General features: G+C 40.4%; 1 protein-coding gene across 6 annotated transcripts in view; it reads right to left on the bottom strand.

Moving 5' to 3' along the window:
* PCDH11X (protocadherin 11 X-linked) overlaps positions 1-24,160 on the bottom strand; it is a 3,021,270-nt gene that overhangs the window by 2,642,782 nt on the left and 354,328 nt on the right. For all 6 annotated transcript variants that reach the window (XM_029606604.1, XM_029606602.1, XM_029606605.1 and 3 more), the window contains one exon: positions 10,237-12,723. In XM_029606604.1, the coding sequence (XP_029462464.1) occupies positions 10,237-12,723 (2,487 nt within the window). The remainder of the gene's footprint in view (positions 1-10,236; positions 12,724-24,160) is intronic.

Genomic DNA, 24,160 nt, shown 5'->3' with positions numbered 1-24,160 from the left:
GCACGCACCTGCGTGTGCATGTTATAAAATCGGGCATCCATGTGTGCACACCGGGTAGTGCACACACATGTATGCCCATGCACTTCTTTTGAAATCTACCCCCATATGTGAACGAGCAGTGATTGAAGGGCAGCAGATTGCGAGCTTCAATTTTGCGTAAAGCATACAATGGACACCGCACTTCTTAATTTTCTTGTCTTGAGTCTGTTTGAGTAATTTCAGCCCCTGTCCTATACCCAGTCTGAGAGACAGGTATAATGCTCAGTGAGCCTGGGACCTGACTCACACTAAGGCCATGGTTGGGAGCAGGCTGCTGGGAGTGAGGGACCCTTAAACTGGCCCAATATGGCAAATCTTATATTCTTGGATAGACTTAATTGGTATAGCCTTTGTCTTTAATTGCCAGTATTAGAAGCCAGACATTTAAGTACATTTATTGGTATTTCTATGTATCCACTGTCCTGCCAAATTGTCAGTTCATACTGGAATTTGGAGTCATTCTACCTTTATGCCTTTGTATTCAAGCTGTTGCAGTCAATTTTAGCCGAAGGTCCATAGTTAAATACCTTACATCCCTTTGCATTAAGTTGGCTCGCTGACTAATGTTCACAGATGCAGATCAGTGCCTAGATTTTACAACTGATTAACTAGTTGTGGCTCCAATAAAAAAAAAAAAAAAAAGTTCTTTTGAGTGATCTTGAAGCTCTTGCAACCTCATACTACATACAATAATTATTATAATTCTTACTGCAAGATTGCAGATGCAACATTTTTGGCAGATTTATTCATGGTCTTCACTTAATCTAGGCATATCACATCGTCTTACGAAATAGGTTTTTGAAACTGATGTAGGTGACACAGGACAGCAGAAGAAATTGCTAAAAAGGTTATGCCAATATCAGTGGTCTTCTGTTTGGCTGCTCGCCATCAAGAGGGCAGCAGAAGTGCTATTTTGGTGGCCGCTGATACCCAGAGCAAAGTTTGTACTATCTGCTTTGCCCAGTATGGTTTATGTCTTGCTGTATCCAGGTATCCTGCGATGCCAGTCTCAAATATGACTCTCTCTCATATTAAGCTGAAGGGCAATTTCATATAATACCTGGAATATGAGAGGCAAGCCTTGGAAATGCCAGAGAAGTAATGGAAAAACATGGCAGTCACATGAACATACTTCTGGCTAGCCAACAGGCATTACAGACTAGGGATGTGCATCATTTTTCTAATGATTGAAAATATCGGAAGATATTTTCAAACTCATCAGAATTTGGGGGGGCGGGGGGGCTGCCAAATTTTTCGTGGGGTTCTCTTATCGTTTTGGGGGGGAGCGGGAAGAAAGGGCATGTAAAAATAAACCCCAAACCCACCCCGACCCCTTAAATTTAATCCTTTCGCATCCCCCAACCCTCCTGACCCCCCACCAAAATGTTTAAAGTACCTGGTGGTCCAGCACAGGATGGTGCGGGCCATCCTGTGCTCCTACCATGTGACAGGGGCCGTCCAATGGCATGGATACCCTGTCACATACATGCTAAGGGCAGAGGGCCATCGGTGCCATTTTGATTAGTGGCAGCCGATGGCCAGAGCACAGGAGATCGCTCCCGGGACCCTGGCTGGACCACCAGGTACTTTAAAAATTTTTTGGGGGGGAGGGTCGGGAGGGGGGTTGATGCGAAAGGATTAAATTTAAAGGGTCGGGGGTTGTTTTTTTCGGCACGACACAGCCGATTAAAACGGGTAAGAATCGCGGGAACAAAGATTTCCCAGTTTGTACCCGAAATCGGTACCGGAAACGAGTCCAGTACCAATTCACATCCCTATTACAGACCCTCAGCTGAGGATGGTAAAGTGATGGTATAAGCTTGTCTCATGTGGCTTTTGTGATGTGATTGTGCTACCATATAGTCTAGAGATCCACTGCTTTCTCAAAGTGAGTTTGGTTACTGCATATATCTCATTAGCCCTATATCCTTATCTCTTAACTTCTGCTGTTGATGTGGACTCTATAATTCAGGGAGTCCAGTACAGGTTTGCTTTCCCCTTTTGGGTTCCATTCATCTATGTTTAGAAAATGTGATGAGTGGGATCCATATCCCCTTCTATTATTATTATGACATAAAGCACACTAAGGGGTAGATTTTAAAAGGTTGCGCACGGGCGTACATGTGCATGCGCTACCCGGCGCGCACACATGTTCGCCTGATTTTATAACATGCGCGCGCAGGTGCGCATATGTTATAAAATCCTGGGTCGGTGTGCGCAAGGGGGTATGCACAATTGTGCACCTTGCACAATAGTGCATACCCCCGCCCTTTCCCCCCTACCTCCCCCGCCCTTTCCCCCCTACCTTTTCCATTTTTTTGGTTCTGTTTCACAACTTACTTCAGCCCTGGGGCTGAAGTAAGTTGTGCATGCCGGCCAAGTGCCGGCAGGCGATCCCAAGCACAGCGGCAAATGGCCACTGTGCCTGGAGCCTCTGGCCCTGCCCCTTCCCCTTTTTGCAAGCCCCGGGACTTACACGCGTCCCAGGGCTTTACGCGCATTGCCGGGACTTTTTAAAATAGGCCCAATGCGCGAAACCTTTTTAAAATCCGGCCTTAAGCATAATATCTCATGCAGGATTTTGGAATGGGGTTATTTGACAGGTGCTTGGCTGTTTATGGTATGTATTACAGTTTCTTGAATTTCATAGGTTGCTGCAAACCTGCTATATTATCCTTTGGCTCTTGCAGGGCTGAACTATCTTGGCAATCTTTTGCAGTATGTTCACACCATTACTGGTGGCTTACACAACGGAACAGATGTAATTTCATTGGTGGATACCAACCTGTAGTATCCCCTTGGATTGCAGAGGAGCCATGCTATCGGCAGTAATAAGCAGTATCCAGGGCATGATCATGGCATACTAAGTAATGAACAAGAGTACTTGGGATAAGAAAGTCTTTACTGCTTATAGGCAGCAACAAAGCTATTAGAATATGGTCACAGCAGGGTTAATGGGGAGCACACGGCAAGTGAGGTGTCGCTACCATAGGGCATGTAATTAGGTTGACCATACCACCCTAAGCATGCACAGCAAGTGCTATTTTAAGACTGTTCAGAGAATACCAAGCAGATATTCTGCTGCTACATTGCACTTGGCATGTACGATGTGAAAGCTGGTCAGGCAGTGAATAACAAGCAGGTATCCTGACACTGTGTTGCATGGGTGGGTAGGTGAGAGTGTAGTTTCCTGTCAAGTCTTCAGCTTTGACAGCCAGAATTGGCTTGATCGCCCGCCCCCCCCCTCCCCCCAATAGTCCTGCTGCATCCTGAACAAGTGGATCTTGCTCTTGCAATGGACCAGGATATCGGAGGGCAAGACTTTGACAGACCAGTGTCCCCCAGAACCAGAATATTAGGTTAAGATGATACATAATAAGCTTTTATGAACCTCAACTCAGGCAAGAGCATAGTCACCCTATAAGAATTGCATAAAGGTCTAGGATTTAGGGATGTGCAATCGTTTTTGCCAAATTGGAATATTTCAAAGAAATAGTCCAATTCGGCATGGGTTGGAGGACCCAAACTTCGGGGAAAATTTGTTGTTCGAGTTAGCGCAGGGGGCGGGCACATTTATTAAAAAAAACAAAAAAAACCAACCCACCCCAACCCTTCAAATTTAGTTAATTACAACCCCCCCACCCTCCTGACCCCCCAAAAAACTTGCCTAAAGTCCCTGGTGGTCCAGCGGGGGTCCTGGGAGCAATCTCCCGCTGGACTTCCGGTTCCATTGGTCAGCCCCTGTCACATGAAAGGAGCAATGGGTGGCCCGGTATTGTAATTTGACCTATGCTGCGGCCATATTCATCCAATAAAGATCTTCTCTTACAAATATTGTGCCAGTGAGCTTCATTCATGGAAATTTACTGAAATTTGGGGTGGGGGTGAGGGTAAGAGGGGAGGGGAGGGTTAGAGATATCATATGGGATTGAAAAGAGGTGGCAAGAATGCACCTGAGACAGTTGTGAACTGCAGGCTGAGAGTGGTCTAAAATGTAGCTGCATGGCTTGTTTGTTGCCAAAAGTGAGGGGGGATCTCATCTGTAAGCCCTGCATTGACTCCCAATAAAGTATAGGATTTGGTTGAAAATTGTAATATCATATTTAGACTGCTGGGAGGAAAGGACCCTGTGTATTTAAAAGATAAATTGCATTGGTGTCTTCTGTCTATAATATTGCACTCAGCATAGAAGGGGTTACTGATTGTGCCTATCTGATCAAATGATAAAATGATCAAAGAAGCTAGGCTGCGGGCTCAGATGTTTTCAGTGGCAATGTCCCTGCTTTGCAATAAATTATCGCAGGATGTTAAGGCAGAGATGAGTTACCTGAGATCCTAAAATCAAGTGAAAACATGATTGCTCCCACACTAACTGCTAATGCTGCACATGGAATGTTTAATGTATTGCTGGCTTCCTGGTTTACATGTAATATTTGTTTTAGCTTTCTGCTTATTTGTCTTACTGTTATTGGAGAACTTTTATTGGGTTTACCACTTTGGGCAGTCAATATTTTTGACCAAGGACACAATCTAGAAATGTTTTAAATAAGCTAATATATGTTCTATATATTGAAGAGCTGTCTCCTTTGATCCATTAAACTTTAAAAATAACCTGTAAAATATAACAATTTAACCCTCCCCCCCCCCATACACACAATATGCAATAGTTAAAGTGCCCTATTGGGTACTGGCTTCTTTATAGCATGGCCATATGTCTTCCATCCATTAGAAAACCCAGTGAGCTCAGTCGAAAATTCCCGGCTAACTCAGATGGTATAGCATGAGAATCCCAGAGTCTTGGGTAAATTGGATAGGTTAATGTTTTGTTTGTAAGTGTCTATAAATGTAAAGTTAAATTAGTTGGGTGGATAGGCAGATTAAAGAAGCAATACAGTTTTTTTTCTTCCGTTACATTTCTCTGTTTCATTCTGTTCCTGGTTTCTCTGGTGCAAACAAAATGAGCATGCCAGATTTTGTAAAATTTGGTTTCTGAAGATATTTTAAAAGTTTAAAAGACCAGATGGAGCATATTGCTTCAATATGAAAAATGTTCTAATATGCCAAAAAAAAAAGTTTGAAATATGTTTGGGCATCATGAAATGGAATTTATTTTACAGCTTTATAAAACTTTGAAGATAGTAATTGTATTCATTGCTAAAAGAACCCTATGGGCCTCATTTTCTAAAGTATCACAGGCCTGCGATACTTTAGGTAATGAGGGCGGGGGGGCCGAAAAGGGGGACGGTCCTGCGCTAGCCGGCAGCGATCGCACCGCCGTGGTGCGATCGCTGCCGGTTTCGCACCCAATAGCGCCACCATAGAAGGTGTAGCTTCCCTCATCCTGGTATCGCACGCGATAAGGGACTTTTCGCGTGCGAAACGTCCCTTAAAGCGTGCGATCCGTCTAGTAAATGACCCCCTATGTTTGGATATGTGAAATTATTTGCAATAAACGTGAAACTAAAAAAAAAAAAAAAAAAAAAAAGGCTTTTTAACTTTCTGAAAAAAATCTATTTAATACAAGTTTTAGAATTTAATGAAAACATTTTGGAAAGGGAGGAAAAATATCAAAAGTCAGCCTTTTTCATTTACCAATCATTGCTTTTCTTTCATGCTTTTTACAACCACCAAATAACTATGGGGTGGTAAAGTTTGTAGTTTTCACTTTTCATGAGGAAAGTTTACCATTAAAATCTAATATGACTAGTTGCATCAGTATCGAAACTTTGCAAATTGCATACACAAGTGTTTCAGAAATGAAAATGTTACTATTCACATGGCCTTTTCTTTGTGCTATGTAATATTTCAAACTTACTCTGCACATAAAAAAAACCCATGTCAATGAAAAATATAAATCCTGGCTTATAAATTCTGCTTAGCTCTAGAATGTTAGGTAGAAGGTCACAAACTACTTTACATTCACAGGATCTGATTGGTCAATTCTGGCTGTGATATCACAACATAATTACTGCATGAACCAATTAGTTTTCATTCTGTATAAGGACAGTGATAATGTTCTGAACAATTGTGCTCCTGGGGACTAGAAGAAATAAATAGAAGCAACTAGGTTTGAAATTGGGGGAAAAGGGGGTGGCATGCTTCCTACTATCTGGCGCTACAGTCCCTCTGGTTCCCTCCTTTTGCTCACCCTTCCAGTGCTCTATTAATATTATCATCCATGCCTCTCTTTTCTTCATCACCTATTTAATTCTCTTCCCTTCTCACCTGATTCTCTGTCCATTCTTGTCCATCTTCTTCTTGTCCCCTTTGTCTCCCTAACCTTCTTAGATCCATACCTGTAACACTTCTTAAGAGGTTCCATCTCCTTCCTTTCAGTTTCTTATCCTTCCCTTCCTCCCATTTCCCTTTTCTCCTCCATCATGTTCTTCTTCTTCCTCTTCTCCCACAGAGACCTGGTTACCCAGGTAAATTCCTCAAGCTGAAAACTGTTCCCATTTCAGCAGCCAAATTTATGTTTCAGCAGAAAGAGGGAAGGGCAGGGGGTCACTGGGGTGGGAGGGGGGAGGGAAATCGGAAAGCTGAAGCATGCATGGGAGTTTCACCCATACTTTAACGCATGTAGTGTGAACTTGCAGGTGCCGAGTCCACACAAGTCCCCACAGTCCCCACCGCAAGGAGTTTCCCTCTGAAAGTGAGCTTGCAGGCCCCCCACCCATGGGTTTTCAAGTTGTCATCTATATTTGATATTCACTTAAAATCACATTTTTATGGATCTTTTTGTGGACTATGAATTCTAGACAGAACTCAAAGGAATAAGCATTTCAGTTGTAAAGTATCTGGATTCTAATGCACTTCCAGGGACAGAGAAATAATGATCAGTGGCCAAGTGATTTAAATAGTTTTAACACATTCCGCATTAAATTAGTCAAACTATTTTCTATTTCTTTAAAAGCTTATGCAATTTATGTATTGGATGTTTTAAATGCAATCACATGTTATAAACATTTTGTCAAAATCCAAAAAAGAAGGAACACATGGAAATCCAAACAACACTCCTGTACACATGGTGAAACTGGATACTCATTTATGGAACTGATTCTTATTTTGTTGGCTACGGGGGTGGCTAAAGGAAAGTCAGTAGTTAGAAACCCATCAGATGGGGTCACAATAGTATCCTTTGTTCTGCTTTCCATTTATTCCAGGGTCCAGTAGCATAGAGGGAAAAACTCTGCTTCTGGATACTGCTGGGGTTTAAAAGCAATAGGCAAGAAGACTTTCAGGTAAGTTCAGTAGCATTATATAGAATTCATTTAAAAATACATGTGAAACTCTCTAAGCTCCTGAATGTTCTGTTTAATAAATACAACATTATTAGCAAGCTGGAAAAAGGAAACATATTTGCAACAGTAGTAATGTGATAAAACAACTATCACAAATTATTATTGTTGAATACAGGGTAGAATGTCAGTACGATGCATTACTAAATAAACAAATACTTTAGCATTACGACAGCAAATAATACATTTCTACCTCAATTTTTTTAATTGGAGATTTTATTTTATTGAATGGTTTTAAGGTAATGAAGTTATTTGTAATTACTGCATTGATTTTTTTTTATGTAGTTGTAAGAAAATTTATTAGAAATGAATTCTCAAAATAAAAATCTTTATTATAAAACTGATAAGTAGCCTCTGTCCTACTCTTTGCTACATCCGAGTTATTATGCTAGTTTCCTTTACAGTCACTATGTATTCTAGCTAAAAGTGCCTTATAAATAAATAGGCTGTGATACAATTGAATTTCTTCCACAAAACATTTCTGGGTTGCTAATACTGGAATTGAGTGTTTGTCTTCCAGTTGGCTGGCAGGCTCAATTTGAAGTCCACAAAACGCTTAGTACAGATGGTTTGCCATGGATTAATCTGATATTGCATATATATGCCTGGTGGAGTGCTAAGATCCTCTCAAAGAGGGCTTTTGGACATCTTGTCAGTCCATAGCCTTAGACTTTCTGAGGCCCGAGAAAGGGCCTTCTTGGTGGTGGGTCCCACATTTTGGAACTCGCTGCCTGCTGCCCTACACCTGCATCAAAACATTTTAAAAGTTGATGAAAATGTATTTGTTTGGAATGGCTTTCAAGGAACGAAGCTGTCTGAGTTGGAGTGGTAGTACATTATTTTCGTTTCGATGTTTTTGCTATTTGTTTTTATAATGTGTATATTATTTTAGGTACATTGTTCAGAGCTATGGTGTAGGGGGCCTAGAAGAATAGTAAAATAAACCCACCACCAAGAAGGCCCTTTCTTGGGCCTCAGAAAGTCTAAATAATTGTGGTTAGCATCCACCGGGCTATGTTTTCAAAAGTTTTGCTCTGTTAAAAGAATGGGATAAAGTGTTGAAAAGAGAAAGTGTCTTGTTTTCTCCAGTGCTGGATTTCATTTTGAAAGTTACATATTGAGGGGAAAAAACTGCCTAAGAGCACTTTATTTAGTTGGTATTTGTTCTTAGATTTGTCATTATTTCCAGCAAATTAAAAAAAAAAAAAAGCAGGATTAAGGACGGGTAGCAGAGCAGTAGCATGAACATTACTGCAATAAAACATATTACTTCTGTCTCAACAATGTCATATATTCAAAGGAAATTAGGTTTGTTCAAAGCAGAAAGAGGAGGCAGCTGTAGAGTCCTTGCTGAGAGTGAGGTGTAAATAAGAAAACTGAACTTGGAAAAAGCAGAAAGAAATATTTTCCTCTCTGTTTTCATTCCCTGGTGGGATTCTCCAATAAATTCTGTAGAATTTTCAATCAGCATTTTTGTACTTGTCAAAAAAATTAGCAATTTTGCTATAGAGTGAGATTACAATATATGAAAACAAGTTTTCTAGCACTAGTGCATGATTTTGTTTTGCTGTAGCTTAATGGTTCTGTGTATCAATATTATACTGCTTTCAAAGTAAAGGAAAAACGCAGCCTGAATCAGGAAAAGAGTTACCTAGTTTTGTTGAGTTACCTTACTGGCAGTTAACTAACCAATATACTAACAAAAATGTGATCAAGGTAAGCCTTATGGAAAAATGAGCAGAGATTGGCAATGTGACCCCAATCCTATGCCTTGCTTTTAATCCAGGTATTTGCCCTCAGCCGCAGGGTAGGGGATTATGAATTGCAATATTATAAATTCAATAAATGGGGGCTAAAATGACAAAGTCCCCAAATACTGGGGTGCATATTCAGCTACTATGTATGTGGCTCATCAAGTTAGCTAAATACACTTCCTGGCTAATTTAAGCAGGATATTCAGCAGTGCGGAGATGATGCTAAATATAACTAGCTGCTTTAAAGTTAGCCTGATAAGTATATTCAGCTAACTTATCGAGCCACACAGTTTTTCATTTCTCTTCATTTCTCTTCATTCAGCAATGATCTTCAATTTTTTTCCCTGTGTTTAAAAAGCATCTCAAGTTATAAACTTTATTGCATCAATCTGTATCAATTTGAAAAATTGAAGCTGAAAGGAGTTACTGTAGCTTTTACATATTGCAGACAGGAATCTAACAGATAAACCCGTTGTCAGCATAAGTAAGATTTTTCTTTACTTTCATCCTAGCTTTATTATTTCATTATGATAGTTTGTTTTGAGAAGCTAGCTAAGAAAAAGAGGGATTCTTCTCATCTGTACCTTGCATTTTCATTACCTTACCAGACTGAAAAACAAAACAACCTTGCTTGTATCTGAGAGACCTTGAGAAACAGCTCTGTTCAACCTAAGTCTGCCATTCTGGACTCCATTAGCATGAAGAAGCACTTATCAGTTATTTCAAAACTTTATTGCTTTGTACCTGGTCTAGATTATTTATATTTCTATATAGACAATGTCAGTGTGGACACAACCCCCAGTTTTCTGTTTTTCTGCTCTGTATAGCTGTATACATTATTGAGAGCAGGAAGTGTCATACTGCCATCTACAGACTAGGCTACCTCTGATGGAATCATTCAGCATTCAATTTCTTCAGAGCCAAGAACCACTTTATTCTAATTTTCTCTCTCCAACATTGATGAATTACAGAATGTTTATATTTCAATGTCTCAGCCAAGCATGAACTTTTAGGCTTTTAATCTTCCAAGACAAGGTACTCTGCAAAGCTTAGAACTACCATGACAAAGACATGGGGGGAAGGAGGGGGAGATCAAGGGGGATGTAATGAGAGAGAGACATGAAACAATAGAAGATTTGAATTACCTGTCTAGTGTGGATAGGTCCTGTAGTCTTGAATCCTCCTTGACAGCTGCATTCAGAGACACTATAAGGGTCTGAGCTACTTGAGGAACACTTAGACAGTGAGTCACATCCCACCACAAAGGTGTTGTCAAGTGGCAGTTCTTGTATGACATGGTGCTTCTTAGGGGCAACAGGTGTTTCAGGTTTTATCTGGAAGGTGGGTTGTGGCGAGGCAGACTTGTAGTGTTTAGCTAAATCTGGACTGTCAGGTTTAAAGGTAGTTGGTGTGGTAGCCCAGTTGTATTTTCCCATTGTCTGTTCTTCTAGCTCTACTGGGATGTCCAATGTGCCATTGATATGCTCATGGGACGGGTCATCAGGTTTAGATTCTTCTATTGTGACAAAGTTAAGCAGAAGGCTTTTTGGGGATCTCTTCTTCTTCTTCTTCTTTTTCTTGATTTGTCGATTTTCCTGGTTTGGTGAGACCCACTCTCCACTTTGTTTGCTTTTTTGAACAACTTTATGCCTTGGTGTTTGGCGACAGCGTACAAGGGCAGTGACAAAAATAACCAGGATGACTGTCATGGTGCCTGCAATGATAGCAATAATTATCTTGACATAGTCATTGGTTTGAGGGGTTATTTCACCATCTCCAACATTCTGGCTTACGGGTGTTTCCATATGTCTCCGAACTAGATCCTGAACATATGTACCATTGGTAACTGTTTCATTCACAAATAAATGCACCAAAGCTATGGTATATAGAGACTCAGGTTGTCCTAAATCATTAACCTTGATAATCAACCTGTGTAAGCCATGATCAGCTGTAGTCACCTTCTCTTTCAAAGTGATATTGCCTGTTAATTGATCAATAGCAAACAATCCTCTTGAGTTTCCACCTATAATACTGTAATGTAGCTCTGCATTCATGCCTGTATCATTATCAACTGCAAATACTTTAGTAATGACAGAGCCTGGACTGGTGGATGTTGGCACCAATTCATAGGAGTAATTAGATGACGGGATGACAAAAACAGGCCTGTTGTCATTAACATCAACCACATTTATTGTCACCTTAGCAGTTGAGGAACGTGGAGGGTTTCCTCTATCTACTGCTTTCACCTGGAAAGTGTAAGAACCCTGTTGCTCTCTATCAAAGGTAATATTTGGTCGTATGACTCCTGCAACTGGATCAATTATAAAATTATCTCTGCCATTTACTATTGAGAGTGTTACAATTGCATTCTCTCCATTATCAGCATCAGTTACTGTGATCAGACCCACTGTACCATACATTGGCAAATTTTCTGGAACATAGAAATTGTATTCATTGTGGGTGAAAGCAGGATTGTTGTCATTTTGATCAAGAACCATCAATGTCACAGTAGTATTAGTTTGCAAAGAAGGAAGTCCATTGTCTTTAGCAACTACCATGAAGGAATATCTGTCCTGCTTTTCTCTGTCCAGTTTCCTCACTGCTGTTAAAATGCCTGTTCGACGATCCAGATTAAAAATGGGAGGTGCATTAGGGCCTAGCATGTAACTGATCTCAGCATTGCGTCCACTGTCTGCATCAGTAGCACTTATTTTAGTCAGTTCAGTACCAGGTGCATTGTTTTCAGTGAAGGAAAGTCCTATTACAGGGAGTGTAAAGATAGGAGAATTATCATTCTCATCTTTGATTTTGATTAGAAGCATTGCAGACTGATTTAATGGTGGTTTCCCTGAATCTGAAGCAACTATTTTAATTGCATATTCCCGAGTAGTCTCATAATCTAGGGGTGCAGCAGTCTCTAGCAGGAACTGATTATCAAATACTGGCTTTAACCTAAATGGAACATCATGATCTGTGAAGCAGGAAACTTTTCCATTCAAATCAGCATCCTTGTCTGTGACTGTAATCAGGGCAATTTTGGTCATGAGTGGGGCTTTTTCAGATAGAAGGACAGTCCCATTCACTGGATTAATGATGTACCGGGTGTCTATTGAAGGAATATTATCATTAATGTCTGTAATGTTTATCATAACTGTTGCTCTTGACGGTGTTGAACTGCCATCACTAGCCAAAACTGTCAGCTTATGGAAATGAGATTCCTCTCTGTCTAAAGGTTCTTTGATTTTTATAAGACCAGTAGCATTGTCAATAGAAAAAAGTCGTTTGGCCAGATTAGAGATTTGGTTACCAAAGTAAAAGTAAATCTGGGCATTTGAACCAAGGTCAGCATCAGTAGCATGGAGCTGGGTGACTGAAGTGCCTACTGGAGCATTTTCTGGAATGCTAACTTCAATGTCATTCTCCTTAAAGACAGGACGATTGTCATTTACATCCGTGACAGTCACTTGAAGAATAGCAGTGCTAGATCTTGCAGGATTTCCACCATCTTCAACCTTAATCTTCATAACATAAGTGTCCTTCTGCTCTCGGTCCAGGATCTGCTGAACAATTAGCTGTGGCCACTTGTCTCCCTCTGGTGTTTCAATTACATCAAGTCCAAACACGTTCTGGCCCTGCAAAATTGAAAACAGAATACATTTTTTTTTATTTTGAAATCTATTTAGAAGCACAAAATGCATGGCTCTGCATATTCCTGAATTTAAAACTAAATGTTGATTATGTTTGTTCTTTTATGCAAAATAGAACTCCAATTGTAAATAATTTCCAAAATAGTTATGGGATAGTCAGAGGGAGCACAATTTTCAAAGCCATTTCTGTGGATAAAACAGCATTTTAAGGCAGGAAAAAAGGCTTTTAGAAAATTGCCTATCCTCTCTGCATGTAAAAGTATGCGTGTAGTGCTAATACCCATGGACTTTTATAAGCAGAGATAGGAAGTGCTTCTGGGGGCAGAGCTGGAGAGGGATTAGCACACATATGCATGTGTGTAATTTTTGCTGGGAAAAGTACCCACACAAAAAACAGGTTTACACTTTTTATGACCCAGTTTTCCCTTTGAAAACTGATAAAGTCTGCAAGCAGAAAGTAAGCACAGACTTTTCACTTTGGCATACAGTTTTAAGGTTGCTTACAAAGAGGAGAGAAATCCATTGGTTACAATACTGTAAAGTTTCATGCCATTGCTAATCCAAAACGTGATTATTTTCATTATTTGCAAGGGTGAATTATGCCCCAGTAGCACAATTAACAGAATTCCCACTTACTTTAATATCACAGTCAATAATTTATATTCCAAATATAGTGCATCGGGATAATGTTCTTGCCATATGTTGATACTGTATCTTTTATGTGGCTCATATTTCTATGAACTATGTTTATTTTCAGCTATTTTCTGATTTTATAGTTCCCTGCAGATATTTTAAGAACAGTAGAACACAAAAATGTTTAGCAATGTCAATATATATTTATTAAAAATATTGTAGATAAAGACACAAATATCAGATTTTTCAAAGTAATTAAAAATGTATAGATCTCAGCACTGCTAATCAAATAAGAATTGAATATACAGTTAATTTCTTCAATACCCAGTTCTCCCATTGTGGAAGATATGAGCATCAATCCCATTCAATATGATGTGCCTTGGGTACACTACTGCAGGCAACCTTGCTAACATGATCATTTGAACTATGCTTCAATTATTTGTTACCCAAGGTAGCTGCTACATTGAGATTTACAGAAAAATACTTCGTTAGTGGAAAAAAAAAAACAACCTCTAGATCTTATTCCCCTAAAGTTAATAGAAATACCTAGGCAGATCTGATTCATCAGGACCAAAAAATAGAGCTTTTCTTTCTCTTCTAGCACATTGAATTCTGAAAATTGTAGCATAATTTTTCTCTAAAAAAGAAGACTACAAATCCTAGGAAGCATTAGTGTTTTTTAATAAATGCCTGTACTAGCTGGCCTATCCCTGATGCTAGTTCAATTTAGGATACTAAGAAGATAACATTCAAACAACTCCTGTGCGGCAGCATATATGTGCATAAAAAAAAGAGGTCGTTTAGGAGTGGAGCTAATAGTTACATATATAAGTTGCTATTTTAAAAGACATGCATTTGGTAATGTACTTGTATTCTTTTACATTGCTAATTATCTGGTGTAATTTGTATTAGACTTGTTTATTGTATATTTTTGGCTGGGTAGGAGGTTTGGGTAAACTGGGAGGGGGGTGGTGGTGGGGAGTTCAGGCTGAAGAACCAGGAGGCTCTCGATCATCTGGAGAAGGATTGGGTAAACTGGTGGTGCAATTGATAAACTGGTTAATTCCAATTAAAATGTGCAAATCAGGTTTTATGAAAGTCCTACTTTATTTTCACACGTAAAGTACACACGTATATTTTTAAAATAGTTTGGAAAAGTGTGAGCTCTCAGTGCATTCCATGTAGTCACATGTAAGCATACATGCATGTGCATGTTGCAGGTTAGAGATATGCATGTTTTATACTATGTGTGTATATTGTATGCATGTGCAATAAAATACTAGCTTAGATCTCCACAAGCCATGTACTTGCAAATGCTGCTACATGGATTTGTTTGAAAAGTATCCTCTTACAGTACGGGCATATGATCAGTTCATCAAGTATACTCTTTCTAGGTTTCATTGTCTTCAGAAAAGTCATCTCTCTGGATCTCCATTAAAGACTGTCTTTATTCCATCCTGTTTTGAAGCATGAATCTCCATACTAAATGTTTAATGTCATGAAGAGATAATCCAAGTCTTCTCTGAAGCTCTAATAGCACTCCTGTTGTGATAATGCAGTGGAAAGTGCGTAAGTTGCAGTCTGCCAATGGAAAGAAATTATAAGATACTTGCAGATTGTTAAGAGCTGAGCTATCTGCCCTAGCAGACTATGGAGAAGGATCTGTATCCTGAGATTAGTTTAAATTCACGAACTGACGATGCACATTGCTGCAGCTACACTTTCATTCAAACTGAAACAACAAGCACTAGGAGGATAACTTTATAACAGCCCACATAGTGCTGAAGTTCACTTGTAGAAAGTAAACACAGACCTCAGTCCTACGCGTGTCAGGGTGCTTAGAAACTTAGTGGGTGTGTGCATATCCTTGCGTGGCACACACAGGCACATTTCCACCTGCTTGGGAACAGGTGTAAATAATATGTGCATGCACATGTGTGAATACTTTGGAAAATTCAAAGTATGTGAGTAAATGGTTTCCCTCCTCACCTCTGCCCACAGGAAAAGCTTCTTTCAAGGATGTGTAAAGGTATGTGCAAAATCACTTTCACGCACATTTTTATGCATACAACCCCAGGGAAATAAAAAAAAAATCCTATTTATGTTCATAAAACATGAATTTTACACACATATTTGCTTCTAAAAATTGCCTCCCTATGTACATATTTGTTATATATTAATATCAGTGGACGTATATGCCCTCAAGACTATTTCCAGTAACTCAGGCTAAACTAAAAACACTGCAGTTTAGGAGTCCACATCCAACAAGCTGCAAGCACTAAGTTTTAATATATTGAATTAATACCACAAACATGGCACAGTAATATTTTACTAATTCTTTTGTAAAAATGTATCTTGTTATCCTGTCAGTCAAGTGCTTTCTTTCACCTAGCATTCTAACACTACCATTTTTCACAGCATGCACAGAAAATTGATTTTAACAGCTTAAGATTTCAAATTCAGTTAACTGAATAGATATTAAATAATCTCATTAGTTGCAACAGGTTTCCTTTCATTGGTGAATGAGTGTTCGTTCCCCAGTATTCACAAATAAGCTTTTTGGTTGTAGGCCTAGGGCAAAAATTGCTGAAATAAACATGATAGTAATCCTTTCTGAGACTTTTCTTTACAGAGATTTGAAGAATCAAAGAGGAGAAAGTTAGTGTTGACTACTGGCACTCCCAAGAGACAAGATTCTGCTTTGGAGAAGAGGAAAAAAGGATACATTTTGCCAAAATGGGAAAGGAAAACCTGAGCCAGCGCACACGTGACTGTCAATACACTTGGAATTCACAAATGGACTGACTCTTGGAAAAAGATAATGCATAACAGTGCTTTGAAATGTATAAATCTATTGCACTTACTCTAAAAAGGCTTACAATGACAGTGGGCATTACACATATTTATTAAGGGATTGGCCTTTAAAACTAATTTAATAAAGGTTGCTTAATGTCTTGAATGGGGAATTCTTAAGACAGAACACAAATTTATTTCTGAGATTTTCTAGCTCTTGATTTATCAGTAAACATACTCTGATATTGTGCTCAACTCTCCCCCCAAAAATGGTGTATATTGCAATTAATAAAAACAATACACATTTTAAATGGATAAATCCATTTTTAATTCATGGTGAAAGATGCTTTTGAAACCCACAATGAAAAAATTAACAGCATTTTTATAAAAGCAGAGAGCACTAGGCAGGTACGTATTCAACTTAATATCTCCGCATTATTTAGCATGCCTCTAATTCCAGGGAGAATCGGAGGGTCGGATGAACCCTTTTTCTAAGTTCTCTTTAATATACTCAGACATGGCCAAGGTTTCTGGATGAGACAATGGATACGTTCTGCCCTTGGGAGGCGTCGTGCCCGGCAGAAGTTCTATAGGGCAATTCAGCCTTCTAATTTACCTTGAATCATATTTCGTTCTTTACTCCGCAAAACCTGACTAGCCCCAAGAGCCAGGAAGGAAAAACAAATCAAGTGATGATCAGACTATAGCACCTCCCCTTTCCCAGGAAACCTCCACTCTCCCTTGATTCCTTCACTCAACAAAAGAAGGGAAGCAGCAGCAGTCAGCACAGGGCCTGTGAGCCAATACATGTACAAAGATTCTAGTTCTTCATACGGATTTCTGGATTCCCAGAAAGTCCATGCAGAAGAACAGTGTGGGGATCTGTGAGTTCACATTGATTGCTGTAGCCAGTTGTGGTGGGTTGGAGTGTGATCCAGAGGGAGGTGGAATAATCATGTTTCTTATCGCCTCATCCATTGATTCTGGGGCCCCCATTCGATGTGATGAAGCATAGTTTGGGAACTGCTGCTTTAGAAATCCATTGCACTTCCACAGTTCCTCATCTCACTGACACTGGCCCACCACGGTAGATTTGATGACTTTCTATATTATCTTTAATTTATTTTGTTTCTCATCATGGATTAATGAAGTTTGTCATGATGCCCATTATTGCAAACTATACTAATGCTCCGGAAAATGAAATGATATGGATTAGAGCATAAATGACAGTAAAGCACTGACATTTCTGGTTGGAGGTTGGTGTTAAATTGCACTGCACAGGATTATTATGGGTTCACTTTGAAGTGCCTGAAAAAGTGGAATATATATCAATAAAAATTAATATGAAAATTATGTAATTCACTTTGATGATATGAAAGCTAGCGTATTAAAGAAGATAAATAATTAGAAATAACTATAGATAAACGTTAACATATTACAATTCTTTTATTGCCTTGGTAAAGGTAATATTCCTGGAAGCTATATTTCAAGTCTAGTGAATAATTTCTAATAATTTAGAATGCATCATGATCTAGATTACAATGGTGTACACTGTGATTAAATATGCTGATGGTGAAAAGGATAAGTCTTTCTCGAAGAAATATAGTGAACATACCTTATGGCAAATGGAAATTATAACAGCATTCTAGTATCCAAATATGCTACAGATGACTCAAATTGCTACTCAGTCCTTGCAGTGGAAACCAGTATGCTTAGATTTAGTTACCAAGCTTTTTGTATATATGATATACTTCAGAATCATTTTCTGAATCATGTGCTTCTCAAAACTCTTTTCTATACAGTTTACCTGCATTACAGAAAGACGACTGGCAAGAGTATAAGCTGTAATAGTTTCAGGTTTGTGGAATATGTCTTTTACAATGTTATGTGTTTTTTTTAGGGATTTTCTTCAGTTGAATACAGTTTATTGCACAGCATTGAGATACAGTGATAATACAATTAATAGGGATATACAGAGGGATGCCATACGTTGCATTTGGGATTCGTATTCTTCGGGGGGCAGATACGTTGCATTCGGCAAGGGAGGCCCCCGATACGTACATGCGTTAATTCTTATTTGTTTCCCGGCTAATATTGAATTAAGTACAACCCCCCACCCTCCTGATGGCCGGCGCCATTCAAGATGGCGCTGGCCATCCATTGCTCCTACCATGTGACAGGGGCTGACCAACGGCACTGGTAGCCCCTGTGACATAGAAGATCAAAGGCTATTGGCGCCATTTTGAATACCGGCAGCTGAGGGTGTGAGTGCAGGAGTTGGCTCCCGGACCCCCCGCTGGACAACCAGGGAGTTTTGGTAAGTCTTGGGGGGGTTAGAAGGGTGGGGGTTTTGTTTAAATTCACCTCTTTAGATGGCCGAATAATTCGGCTAAGGTTTGTTGTATTCGTGGGGAATCGCGATACGTTTCACTTCCCCATGAATACAATGAATATGGCTCTATATGTTGCGGATTACAAATACATAGGAAACATATGCACACCCCTAACAATTAATATCACATCTGAACCAAATACAGTGCCATGTGCTGACATTTACTGCACTCCCTACATGTAACTATAGTAGACAACATTCTCAGTTTCTTGATGACACTTAAGGCTGGATTTACTAATACTGCCGGGCTCTTTGAATCCCGTGGTAATGGGGGCCAGTCCTGCGATAGCCGGCAGTGATCGCACCTCCGTGGTGCGATTGCTGCCGGCATCGCGCCAAATAACTACACCATAAAAGGTATAGTTATTCGGCATGAAACTGGCAGCGAAAAAGATGCGTACCTTTTGCTGTTGGCGAAGTCTTCGTGGCGTCAGGCCCAGTGCCTCCCCAACTCCTCCTCTTCCAGGGCTGACGCTGCCCCGACTCCGCCCTATCTTGGTATCGCATGCAATAACGTCCCTTATCGCGTGCGATCCACTTGGAAAATGACCCCCCTTAGTGACTGAATTGCAGCTCATCAGTTTTTCTTTTCCGTTGGTATAGTAAAATTCTGAAAACTTACATAAAGCAGGAAGTATGTTTCACTAGTACAGAATCTTATAGAATCATCTAAATAAACAAGAAGGAGGAAAGCATGAAAGGCCATAGCTTTAGGAACATGTTCCGACATAGATTTCTAGAAGAGTTGTGTGTGTGTGTGTGTGTGTAGGGTGAGGTATGTGAGTGTATAAGGTTTGTAGTGGGGATGTGTTTGGGGAGAATGGAAGATGTTAGCATATAAGGTGATGGGATAGAGAAGGATAGGGTTGTAATGTAAGGAGGATGTCAGTGTGTGTGAGTGGATGGCTGGGTGTTGGTGAAGGAAGTGTGTATGTTCGGGGATGTCAGGAAGTATAAGTATGTGTATTGATTGTGTGTATGTGTGTAGGGTTATCTGTGGATATATATGTGCAGTGTGTGCATGCTTTTGGGTGGTGGAAGGTTTTGAGAAGGAATTGTGAGTTTCTTTTAGAATATGGCTGTGATTGTAGGTAGAGGATGTGGTTGTGAGGGAATATATGGGGAGTGTGGGTAGGGATTGTATGTGTAGAGAGGTTGTGTGTTTTTGGATGTTTTGGGAATTTGTGCATGGAGGTATCTGGGACTATGGGTGTGTATGTAGTGTACAGTATATGTGGGGGAGGTTTAAGTGGATATGTGTAGGTGTTGATAGTTTGCTGGGGGATGCTGGTATGTGCTTGGGAAGACCTGAAGGTTTTGAAGCAGTGTTTCCAAACCCTCTCTCTTCTCTCTCTCTCTCTGAGGTACACCTTGCCAGTTGGGTATTCAGGATATCCATAATGAATATGCATGAGATAGATGTGCATACAGTATTGGAGACAGAGTATGTACATCTGTCTCATGCATATTCATTGTGGAAATGCCTCCAGAAGTGGGTTGAGAAACACTGTTTTGGAGAGTATGACTGTGTGTGTAGAAGTGGGGCAATGAGGTGTGAAAGTGAGAGAGAGTGTGTGTGTTTATTAGAGAGGTTACGGGGGAGAAACTGCATTATTTATTTTTCCTGTTTCTATGGGCAATGAGACGAGGATGGGTGTGGGTATGCTGGGAGCAGGTGTGCATGAGTAATGTGGGCGTGCATGGAGACAGGTGCATCTATGTGTGTAGGAAGTGTACAAAAGTGTGAGTGAGTGTGGGTTGGATGTGTTTGTGTGTATAGTGGATGCATATGAGAGTATGTTGGGATGTGTAAGTTTGTATGTGATGGGTAGGTGGGGGTGGAGGTTGGTGTTTCTGTGTGTCTGTGTGTGGATATATGAGTGAGTGTGGTGTGTGGTCGTAGATGGTAGGTGTGGGAGAGGGGCAGTGTGAGGAGGAATGTGTACTTTAAAAGTACTTTTTTGTTCCATCCTTTGTCAGGTATTTTTGCTGTCTCTCTCTCTTTTTCTGTCTGTGTTGATTTGTTCCAAAATGCTAGAAGTCTGGGGGCATTTGGATTCAAATTCCCATAGAAAGCAATGCTTTTTTTTTTCTTTTTGTTCTCTGAAAGTACTGTTCTGATCTTTCTGATTTTTTATCTTGTCCAATATATTTACATTTTGTTCCTGGATGGCAAATTTGGTGAATTTCCATCTCCTATATGGAGAGTTGTTGTGTCCCAAGCCAGAAGGATGTACAGACGGATATCAATCACTTTTACATCATTATTTCCAATATTCTGTATGTTTGAAAGTATAAAAAAAATAGTCCTTCCTCATAACAATTGCCTGTCCTAATTATTATCACAATCTCTTTGAAAATGTTGGGCTGATTTGTGTCATTGGAACAGAATGACTTTAGCAACTCCTTCAAAGTTTCCTAAGCCAGTCTCTGATGAAACTAGTAAGGGGTCATCTTATGATGCCTCTCCTTCTCTCACAGAATATTCATACTACACTGAAGGCTGTCAGTAATTTGCACTTGAAAGTGGGATGATTTAAATGCCAGTTTTATAATGTAATTTCTGTGGTTAACTGCTAATTAATATGAATACGGTAACTTCATTAGGGATTTGTTTTATTTTTTTTTTTTAACAAACATGATTTTAGTTATATGAAAAATGAGATTGTAATATTGGGTTGGGTAAGAGAGTGGGGCATGTACAAGGCTATATATGTGTGGCTTACATATAGGGATTGTTTGTACGAGTGGGAGGATGTGGAAAAAGAACATCTATCTGTGTCATGTAGGTCTGTGTGTAGTTGTGTATGTGAGGGAGTGAGGGTGGTTTTTGTGTATGCATGGGTTGTATGTGTCTGGAGATTGTTTGGAGGAATATATGTGGGGGTGGGAGTATTGGGAGATACAGAGATACATTCCCTCTGTACTCTATGAGTACAGAGGGAATGCGTTTAGGGAGTATGTATGTCTGAGATGTGTGCGCTAGTGTTTTAGGGAAGAATGGGGTATGTGTAATGTTAGAGTTTGGGATTAATAAAAATTTATAGGTGAGGGTGGGCGAGGTTATAGACGCATGGCAGATGTGTGGGTTATATGTGGAAAAGGAGTGTGAATGGTGTAGGGGGTTATTTGAGGTTTGGGTATTTGTTAGGTATATGGGAATGTATGGGGAGCTGTATGTATGTGTGAATACGGGAGGGTTTTGTGTGTGAGAGGTGTACGCTTGTGGAGAGTAGTGAGAGTGTGGTACAAGTTTGTATGGAATGTTTATGATGGAAATTTGGGCACGTGTTAATGGAGAGTGTGTGGGTGTATGAAAGAGATGTATTGGGTAGGGATGTGCAGAGCAAAAGTTTATGTTCATAAGTTCATAAGTCGAAAGGGGGTCCCATTTGCGGTCAATATGGACATATGGAGAATTCCATAAGTTGAGTCTATGTCCATACTTGCAAATAAAAATTTAAACCCCTCACCCTCCTTAATCCCCCCCCCCCACCCCAAGACTTACCACAACTCCCTGGTGATCCAGCGGGGAGTCAGGACGCCATTTCTGAACTCCTTTGCGAGGAGCACGTGACGTCGGTGCCACGTCAGAGTGACGCGGCGTCACGTGATTCCCCGCGGGTTCGCTCCGGGACCCTCGTTGGGCCCAAAAGGAACTTTTGGGCCCAACGAGGGTCCCGCGCGTATCTACTAAAATCCAGCGTACTTTTGTTTGCGCCTGGAGCGCAAACAAAAGTAGGCTATTCGTGCTCCTTTTAAAATCCGCCCCTATAAATATGCATGCATGCTGGAGAATAACATACATGTATATCAGTACCTTACCCCGACTTTTACAGTCTGGGGTACTGATTCACAGACATTAGGGAAAAAGCATAGGATTAATTCTACAGCCAAGACCAAAAGTAAAACATTTTTAAGCAGCATGTCTGATTGTAAATATTACTACCCATAACATAAGGCTTGGAGGTAACCAGCATGGAGCATCAGTTACTACTCTAAACAGATACATAGGAGTAACTTTCTGAAACTTGCTGGGCAGACTGGATGGACCATTTGGTCATTTTCTGCCATTTTTACTATGTTACTACATATTTTATAATCTGCGCATACTTATATGTGCAGCTTAAAAATACTGAAGTATATTTCCATGAAACCATATATGCACATATTTGAGGCCACATGGCGATCTTTGAAAGTTATCTTTCTGTATGTTTTCTTACTTCATGTTTTTGTTTGAGTTAAGTTGCTGGCTGCTAACAGCTTTATTTTACCTTGTTAATGTATCCCCCTTCCCCCAAGAGACTGAGGTTTGATTGAGCACAGGAGAGAGGAGAACAGAAAGATACAACTCTGTAACCTGAGCCACAAGCTCAGGAGACTGAAAAGGTTGCCAGATGTTCTGCTGTGAGGATACTTAACCGGCCATTGAATGGATTAGTCAGACATTCAGGTAGGGGATTTGCATGTCATAGTCCCTTGGACCTCTGGGTAGATTTGTAGGAAATATCACTAACAAAAGATTCAGAAGATTTAAACTTCTAAATTGCAGAACTATGACTGGGGGAAGGGATTTGAGAGAGAAATGTGCTGGAAGACAGTACTGGGAGGCAGACAGATTTTCACGCTGACAAGCAGTGGCGTTTAGATATGCTGGGGGTGAAGTTCCCAGACAGGTTGAAAAAAAAAAAAATGAGGTAGGACAGAGGGATGTGTACATGATTCTCTCTCTGTTATCCTGCCTGATTCTTAGCCCTTTTGTCTAAGAAGTGATCCATATAGGGTCAGGTAATCAATAAAACAAAAGTTAGCCTGAGAGAAGGTGATTCTTCCAGGCTGGGTATCAGCACATGACTGCTCATGGGCTTAAGCAGAGCTAAAAATCAGTGACTGCAGTGGGCCAAGCCCACCGAAGGCAAGACAGCCTTGAGCCTAGTGGAACTGTCAGCCCATGCCTTGGAAAAACCTTTCTGCCAAGGAAGGAGAACTGAAGGACAGCAGCAGAGATCAAGTGTTTCCCTCCCCTCCCCCCCCCCTTGAGCAAGGGGGACCCCAGTGGCAGTCCAGCGAGGTGGAGCTGGGTCTCCCTGAGAGGGCGAGGATCCCAGTGGCAGACTTGGAGATGGAGTCGGGTCCCTCAAGAAGGCGGGGAACCCCTGTGGCAGTCCGGGAGGTGGAGTTGGATCCCCAGGAGGGCATGGACCCCAAAGACAGACCTGGAGGCCGATTTGGGTCTCCCTGGCCCAAGTGTTGGCACGGACCTCTCAGCAGAGTGGAAGGAGATGGACACCCCCCCCCCCCCACTTCCCCAGCCAATACTGCCCACCAGCCCAGTTGCATTGGTTCACTTGGGTAAGACTGGGGGAAAAAGGGGGAGGATAATAACAATGCTTGAGTAAGTGGGAATCCATGAGGTCCCCTCTAGGGTGTTATACTGTGGTGATCAACAAACCCGAATTGCCAAAGATTTAATGTTCTTGCTACCTTGTAGAAATGTGTATAGTTGTGTAGACAAAAAAAACAAAACAGTAAGAGAAGCCAGGTAAGAAAGCTTCAGAGATATGTTTTTTAAACAGCAGTTTGCTTAGAAAATATTTTCTGTGA

Source organism: Rhinatrema bivittatum, chromosome 6 (assembly GCF_901001135.1).
Source record: "Rhinatrema bivittatum chromosome 6, aRhiBiv1.1, whole genome shotgun sequence".
Classification (NCBI taxonomy): Eukaryota; Metazoa; Chordata; class Amphibia; order Gymnophiona; family Rhinatrematidae; genus Rhinatrema; species Rhinatrema bivittatum.
Note: the sequence above shows the minus strand (reverse complement) of the source record. Positions and strands in the feature narration are given on the sequence as shown.